This window comes from Melospiza georgiana, chromosome 9 (assembly GCF_028018845.1).
Source record: "Melospiza georgiana isolate bMelGeo1 chromosome 9, bMelGeo1.pri, whole genome shotgun sequence".
Taxonomy (NCBI): Eukaryota; Metazoa; Chordata; class Aves; order Passeriformes; family Passerellidae; genus Melospiza; species Melospiza georgiana.
The window spans coordinates 15390125-15399121 of record NC_080438.1 but is presented as its reverse complement, the minus strand read 5'-3'; the positions used below and the strand labels follow the sequence as shown (position 1 = coordinate 15399121).

Here is an 8997-nt window from a genome sequence, read left to right as displayed (position 1 = left end):
CTGGGAGAAGGCAGCAAAAAGGATGATGCTGTGGGGAATTTATACCCACTTTAAAGTGATAAAACTTGGGATCACAGTTATGCAGAACACTTCCACTATGAAAAGCTGCTAGAACTTGTAGCACTGTGCATTCCGTTGGGAAGTGTGTCTTTACCTTTGTAAAACCTTGCTTGTTTTTGTTTTTTTTTTTTTTTTCCCCAGCATCTTACCACTGCCTTCTCTGTGGTCCTCCTTTTGGCATAAACACATGCTGTAAATATGTCAGAAATTAATCAGTGATTTTGATTTCAATTTTTTTGATTGCTGGAGAAACCAAAGAAACTTCTGCTGCTCCCAGAGCAGATTAGAAAATGATCACTGTGAGCACAAACTGGAGAAAGTGATGGTAGGCTGTGGTGTTGAAGGCTAGGATGAAAAGAGGGATTCCAGCGTTGGGAAGGAGTGGACCCAGAATGTACCTCCACAGTGAACAGAAAACAGTTGAATCAATAGTTACAGAACATAGACTGTGCAAAATGTTCTCATAGGAATTCTAGTTTTCATAGTGGGGCACCAGAAATTTCGGTCACTTGTGCAGTACTATGCAATTCAAAGAGTTTACATGCTTTTTCACCTTATGCTTTTAGTATTCATATTGAGCTTTTCCAGCCTGCATGCAAGAGCAAATCTAAGCAAATAGCAATGTTTGTTAGAAGGTAATGAAAGAAAGGTCATAGTGTGTAGCATAATTAGCATGTTTTATTTGTTGACACGTCATTATATATATTGTCTATTATGTTAATGATTTGTCATTATTCTGATGTATATTCAAATTATAATTTACATAGGCAAAGAAATTAGTGTCATTTGTTTGCCAGAAGACTTGGAGAAAAAGCAGAATGATTCTGAAGAACCTATCCTTGGCTGCCTTTCTAGGATAGTCTGTGTGTAACCAAGTCTGAAACTGCAGTGTGTTCAGTGATTCACTTTTATCACTAGAAGAGATGTAGTCAGTTGGATAAGGACTTCTGCAGATTTTTATGTATGCTATTATTCAGTATCAGTATTTATTCCATTTGTATATTTAAAACCACAAAAGTTCAGGAAATAACCCTTGCCATCTAATCTCATTTGCTATCACTTGAACCGTAAGGCAGTTATTGCAAAATCATAACACTTCACTATTCAAACAGACAGAATTTTTATGGCCCTCCAACTGAATTTTACTCCTGCCACTTATTACAGAACATTACCTTTAAGAGAGGCTTGCAGCTGGTACCGATGACAGGCAACGAGACATTTGTCACCTATCCTCTTGGGCAACAATGATCCAGGTGCAAACATCAGTTAGCAGATGCTCATTGGAAGGGAAGAAGACAACAGTTACTCATTTGTGAACAGAGTGCTCCTGATTTGGTTTTGCATACATGACATTTTCAACAGGAATAAGAATCACTCAGCTAATCCAAGTCAGAAGTGGCAATTTCCACAGGCTGTACTTGGAGGTACATATCCACTGGTAGGATATGTGGAAATTTGGCAGAAATACTGAAACAAGTTAGGAGCTGCAGAAATCAGTAATCGGGAATTTGTCACCTACATGCTTACAGATTTAAATTAGATTGCACCTAGGCAGATAGTTATAAATATTGTTGAGATGCTCATAATATGCTGTTTCCATACAGTCCTTATCATTCTTTGAGTGTTTGTTAGCTCCTAGTCGTGCTGTTTCTTTCTTAAAACACATTCAAAATAAAGGGAAATGCCTAATGGGACCAGCAGGTGCATTCAGCAGAACACTTCCACACTTTTTTGCAATTTTAAACAACTACACTGCTTCTTGTAGGTAGCAAGCCAGTTAACATACACACTGCTTATCAGTACCAAACTTCTGCATCACTACTTTTTATTTAATAGAACAGTTGTAAACATTTCTAAAAGAAGTCTTAAAGATTGCCTAATTACATAAGATGGCAATAACAGAACATTCTTGACTCTAGAATGTGTCTGCAAATGCACATAAATGTGCATATGACAACAGTAGGATATCTTGTTCTGTTCAAGAAGCTCAGGCTGTTCGACCAGATCTCAGTTTTCAGGAGCCTGGAAGCAGATTGCTCAGCTCAGCCCTTACTGCTCTGCTCAATCACAGCTATTTGGTGGTGGCACCAATTGTTTATTTCCTAAATAGCTCCGTAATATAAACTCTAAGAGGACTGAACTGTGCACTGCTCTGTGTATTTATTAAAACTAAGACATGAATAATTCTTCACCTCATTTGAACCTAGCTAGAGCCAATGCAAGTAACTATGTGGTAACCAAGGACTGTAGCTTGGACGGGACTAAACAGTAAATGCTGCAACCTTGTTAAATCATGAAAAATTTATTTTCATTACATATACATGAAGGTAAAAGATTTCAGTCAATAGTGTTTTGAACAAGCATTTCTGACATGAGCCTGTTAGTGTAGCTAGGCTGAAACTTAATGCAAAGTTAGTGTTTTGCCTTTATTTAGTAATTCACTTTTAGTGTGTATATACAGAATTCATTTTCCTGTTAGAATACCAGAGACAGTAATATCGCAACATTTACATTCCTCATATAAAATGGAGTAATGTACATTTTCAGCTTGGTGTAGATACATAAATATGTACAAAATAAACATTATTGTAATTAACATATTCAGACCATTTATTATTTAGCAACATCAAAAGCAGATGCACATAGATTTAAGTGAAAATGGTGAAAAACACCTTTATGACATTAGTGACCATTATTTGCATATATGAAGTAGTACAGATAAAGGCTCGCCTTTCAAGCCTTCTGTGGGCATCCAATAACTTTAGTAAAAAACCAAAACTAATTGAGAAGCATAAGATAATTATATATATATGTGTGTCATGATCAGATGGTTTACTAGGGTCCATCTTGATCACAAAAGGATAACAATGTAAAACATACACATTTGTTCAGAGCATAAAATATTGCACAAAAGCAATTTCTTTTGAGGAAAATAATTCCTGTGTTTGTGAACAGCAAAACTGCTTCTTACACATTAAAGAAATAATATATTTGCAGTTTCTAAACCAAAGAACATTCAGTAATACTGTCAAAACTGTCATCCATCAACTTCTTCCCAGCCTATTTTATGGCAATGGTATGTCATTAGGAAGATTTGGCAAAGAGAGAAGGCAGATAGACAGTACTTGTATATATTTATCACAGGCCAGACCAATCCAATAGTTACTTAAACCAACTGCTGGATGGTTTCAGTTCCCTCAGACTTTCAGCCTTAAAGAAATATGGAAGTCTTCAGTGCTAGTCACAGTGATAATCACACAGTAGTAGAGTAAGATTCTGTTCTTCTCTGCTTGGAAACCATCTTGTCTGAATTCCCAGTCTGAAGGGCACTTTCCTCAGTATCACTGTCACTGCTGTCTACAAGTGTGTGATCCAAAGACATCTGACCAGTCCTCCTGGGAAGATGAAAGTTCACCCCACTCTCCTGTATGGAGTTAGTTAGAAAATCTTCATCAGAAGAATGAAATGATTCATCATCTCCGGTGAAATGGTTGACAATGTGAATCCCATCAAAAGTGGGTTGGTCTGAGAAGCTTCTCTGGCCTTTTAGACATTTGATCTGTTAGAAAAAGTCGAAGTTGACAGTTAATCACAGCTCAAGAGTCCAGCAATAAAAAACCCAAACAACAAAAACCAAACAAAAAAACCAAGTGTATTATCAAGAAATGCCTCATTGAACTCTTACTGGATAAAATGAAAGACCAGAAAGTAGCACATTTGATGATCACTTCAAGTATTTCAGTTCTAAGGCTTAATAATCAAGGTACCTAGAATCAGTAATGAGAGATTCTGCTTTTACTGCATCTTTAATATTCCCACAAGGATGGCTTCTGTCTTCTAGAGCGGCCTATTTGTTTCAACAGCACTTTTGGCCTGAACATTTTACTTTATAGCTCCATTCTATCTCGTACTGCCTGATTTCTTACTTGAGAAAGCACCCCCTTCAATGAACAGGCTCCCAAGTAAATATTGCCAGCTTCTCAGAGTCATAGAAAAAAATCCCCAAGAGGATGTTTAGTTCAGTCTACATTGTAACATTAAGTATCTTAATTATCTAATTCAGATCCTATGACATTTCACATCAAATAGTATGAGAGAAACATCTCTGTACAGCATAAAGAGATTGTAGTTGCAATTTTAAGAGAATGTCAAACAAGACAGAAATTGTTACCTGACCACAGACAGATAATATTTTAATTCAATGTGCTGCAGAGTGATAGACAATTTCAACCATGCATTCAAACTATTCAAAACTAAGACCCAAAGCACTAAAGTTTGGCAAGTCTCCTATTAATTTAATGAAAAATAACTGCAATTCATGGAAGACATTCTGGAGGTTGATTGTTTTTGTGGTGTTTTGGTTTGATTGATCTAGAATTTAATTTTTGTTAGCTTTTAGTAGAAGATACCTCAGGATCAGTTTGACAGTCAGATATTAAGCTAAAAAATCCTGAGGATGCAGATAAATATTAAAAACAGATTATAGAGCCTTCCTGATGTCACTCTAAAAGCTTAAAAGATGCACCTAGTGCTAATTTGGAAGCGGCTTTTTACAGCAAGAGACCTGGAGAATAGAAGGAATAAAATGCTGAAGCATTTCTTTACCAAAATCTGTTTGATGTTTCAGAAATCTGAGGCAATATTCACTTTGATAAGTAAGAAGTTCTTGTATGTCCTTGGTATTGACACCAATAGGAGATTTTTACCTGTCTGTTTGGGGAAGAAGACATCTCTGTACTTACCATGAGCTTGTGCAGAAGATGAGAATAAAAAAGGAGTTGAAAAAAGATCACAAGAGTCATAATCATGCTAGAAGCCATGAAATTGCATGTTAGCACGTAAAAACTCCAACTTTTGATGTTATAGTAAAAAATCCCTGTTAGGAATACGGGAACATGATGTAGATCTAAACCTTTGTGGTTACTGTGCATACTAACATTAGTTTTTTGCATTTTCTTCACATACACATAGGCTGCAGTTGTTTCATGAGGACTTTGTATAAAGACAAGAAAAACAGAGCTCCACACTTGTACAGCATAACTCATGATGCAAGCAAAACCAGCTTATATCAAATATAAATATATCTGGAATAGATAATTTTTACTACCTTATATATCTAGATGCAGAAAGCCTGGTACAGAAATTCTTGTGTTATTTAGAAATATTATTCCTGAAAATATCCTGCAATATGAATTTTCCAAAACAGCTATCAATTTTAGTCACTAGGAAAATAAAACACAGAAACCCAACAATTTCTCTCCACCCTTACCACAGGAAAAAAAAGAACTGCTGTACAAGTGACTATGAACTTCATATTAGAGAAAGAAATTATATGCTTTTAGGTCTGTACAGTTAAGCCCTTGGTTCACCTGAAATTATAAAGCTGATACTCAATGTTAGTTGTTTGGAACACTCAGCCAAGCCAATGACCTCAACTGTTTTTGTGAAGACTTAAACATGATACCTTTAGATGAAGTTATTTAGGTAACATGACAAAATCATGGTTTCACAGTTTAGGCAGCAACTGTTCCAAATGGCAGTCTGTGGAAAATGCTGGTGGTCAAGATAATCATGAATAGACACAGCCTTTGCCAGTTCCTAAAGGGAGGCTCAGAAAACACTGTGTTATCTTTGTGCATCCTTTTGTTAGAATAACAAATCTCTGACTTTCCAGAAACACTTTTGATCTGCAGCTTTACACTTGGCTGCCTTTTTTCTTAAGCACTCCTCACATATAAGGGGAAACAGACCGCTGTGAAGAAACATAACACACTGCAGAGAATACACACTACACATTTATCAATGGGCACAGAACTCCAGAATTTCTGTCTGCTCCAGAAATGGCCACCTCAGCCAGAACACTGTGCCATAGACCTTGCTTGTATTCTGAGGATCAGCAGGCTGGAGAGCAGCACTGCTGAAGAGGACAATGGGGCCTGACACAAGGAAGGCAAACTCAAACCCACACCATCCCTGGGCAGTGTGGAAGGTAACAGCCTGCTAGGCTGCACTGACAGGGGCAAGTGTACTGTCATAGCTGAAAATTGTTCAGGGCCCCTTCAACCTAATATTTGTTCAGGAGCATTTCTGAAGGAGCTTGATTATTTGGAATTTTTACTGCAACAGGAATGCTTTGTGTGGCTTCTCAGAGTATTTGAAACAATTTGCAGACAGCCTGCACTCCAATGCAATTAAATAAAAGCGGATAATGCAGCATAAAGCTCTACAATTGAAGTTTCCTAAAATTAAGTTTTGTACTCTCATATAATTTTAAGTCTAGCAAGTGAGGCTCTACACCTCTAAAAGAAAAAGCAGTATCTTTTTTCAAGGGAGGAACTTTACTGTACTATTGGCTCAGGGCAATGGTCCATCAGCCCAATATGGTGTCTCCAACAGTGACAGCAGGACGTTCACATTACCAAGCCTCCATTCACTTGCCAGAAGCTGTTGTAGCAAATAGGAGTGAAACCTTTTCTAGCTGCTCTGGCATACATTTATAGATCAGCTGTCCCTGACTGATCATAAATTTGCTGTCTACCTCCACATCTCCTGTGGCAGCAAATTCCAGAAATTCCTTTGTTATAAATTAATCTAGTCATTTTAGTAAGTGCCCCCAGACTCTAATAATGCAGGAACAAATGGTGAAAAGCAGTTCCGTGGTCATTATTCTGAAACTTTAATCATAGAGTTTTCTCTCTAGAACAGATGCGTCCCAATCCACTTTAGCTTCTCATAAACAGGTGTTAATCAAGACAACCATCATTCAGTTCCCTTTAACTTTCCTACAGACCTTCTTTAATTTCTCTACATCCATCCAGATGCCAAGTGGCAATACAACTCCCTTTATTTGGTTTTTAATATACTTCCTATTAATGCCCAATGTTGCCTTGTCTGGTTTGGCTGCTGCTGCGTGCTAAGCCAGTGTCAGAGGACTCAATACCAACTGAAAACATCTTTCCTGATTTGTAACTACCACTTCTATGTTTGCCATTGTGTAGGTATGGCTTAGATTTTGCAATAAGTGAACAACCAGCTTATCCACACTGAAACTAATTGGTCAGCTCTTTAAGACAGACTTGAGATTCTTGTTGTCAGTGTCTTATTCGAACATGGGAAAAGAGCTTAAGGCAGGAACGAAAGCATTAGGCGAAGATCTTGCCATTCATCTAGCCAAGCATATTGAGACAATGGGGAATCCAGCTAAGAGCTTGGAATGCAGAATGTGTGGATCCAACTCAAACACTCCCCCCACAGCCTAGTTCTACTCCATACCTATCCCTTAAGGAACTACAGCCATGTTTAACAAAGTGTGGACCTGCACCCCAGGGTCTCTCAGTTTCTCTTCTCTTTTATACAGTCGATATTGGTTAAAGGCTTTCAGTTTTGGGTCTGGCCTTCCTTCATGTGAAGGGAACTTGATCTCTGTCACTCCAACAAGTAACATTTAAAGGAACCTGTTTTTTACTGCTTCAGTTTGCAAGAATCTCAAATCTGATCTCTAAAGAAAAAAAAGAAAAACAACAACCAATAAAAAACCAGGTCTGGTACACCCCATGTGTTTTGCTTTTAATTCTCAAATCCAGGTCATATTGTCTAGATGACTGCAACTTCAACCCAGTTAGTTTTTACTACAACACATTCACAAGGTCTTTAGGACATTTCAAAGGGTTAATAACATTATGTGATCAAAAAATATGTCATCATTATCCCTTCAAAAGCCAGCTGAATCAACAACAAAATTTTAATAACGTGCACATTTATATATCTTCTTGTGTCTAAAGAATTCAGCATTTGAAAGACAAACTGTTATGTCTACTGGGCAAAATATGAAAAAACTGTACATACTCTTAACAGGTAACAGTGTACTTCCACAAATACAGAAGAGCTGAAAAAAGGCTAACAATCAGATCCTTGAACCTTAAAATAAACTTTCTTACCTGATGCTGACTGCCTCATCAAGCCAGGCATGAAGGAGAAACAGTAAAGAGAAATTTAGAAGTTTTAAACAATTCAAAAGGTGTTCCATATTAAATCATAGAATCAAGTTTGAAGGGTGATAGTCAGTTGCAAGCAAGTTATATTTCTACGTCCCTCTGGGTTTTTTGAGTAGGGAACATAGGTTAAACTTTCAAGTGGGACTTTGTGAAACAGTTTGACTTAAGTTCTGGGAGACATTTTTATGTTGTAACCTGTGAGGTTTTAAGCTAGGAGTTCAGTGGTGAAAAGTGGAACTAAAATGCTACTGTCTGCTCCTTTTAAAAGGCTTCAACCAGTAATTAATTATTTTAATTTACTCAATTCCAAAGTAATAAAGACAGGTTTTAACAAAGCTTGCCAATGAGTATTAAATCTAGTCACAGTAAGATAACCATGAAATACACAAATGAGATGGAAATGTGACCACTGCCTTGGGTGAATAAAAATGATTTTGGCAGAAGGCAGTATATCAATTTAAATGTTTATTTAAAGAATAAAGATCCTGAATTCTCAGTGCTTTTACTTGCAAGAAGAGGAATCTAAAAATCAGATTTCCCTCTTTATGTGTTCTAACCTTAGTAACATTTGAAAGTCTTCATAAGATTTCCTACTTAAAACCCAAACATGATTCAAAAGAAAACTAGAATGCTGCTGAAAATATGATCTAACCACATTTAGCTGAAGAAACAAGTCATAAGGATTTTCAAATACCTTTCCTCTAATTCAGAAAATTATTGTCAACTTGACACCATGAAAACAGAGATTTAGAAAATTACAAGTCAATTAAAAATCAGTTATGATCTATTAAATTCAAATCACATCTATTAAATTTATGTTAAATCACATTTAACATGAATAAAAGCAAATTAATTGGAATTCTTAAAAATTCCTGAGACTGTCCACAGCATCTAATGGGATCCCTTATCCTACTTAACAGCTGACTGCTATTTAGTGATGACT

At 36.7% G+C, this 8997-nt stretch overlaps 1 protein-coding gene across 5 annotated transcripts in view; it reads right to left on the bottom strand.

The window, feature by feature from the left end:
- Positions 1-718: 718 nt before the first annotated feature.
- Positions 719-8997, bottom strand: part of EVI5 (ecotropic viral integration site 5) — a 72522-nt gene continuing 64243 nt past the window's right edge. For 4 of the 5 annotated variants that reach the window (XM_058029962.1, XM_058029965.1, XM_058029961.1 and 1 more), the window contains one exon: positions 719-3619. In XM_058029962.1, the coding sequence (XP_057885945.1) occupies positions 3314-3619 (306 nt within the window). In that variant the 3' untranslated portion in view covers positions 719-3313. Of the gene's footprint in view, positions 3620-5251; positions 8008-8997 lie in introns of those variants that run through there. The other variant, XM_058029964.1, reaches the window with a different exon arrangement.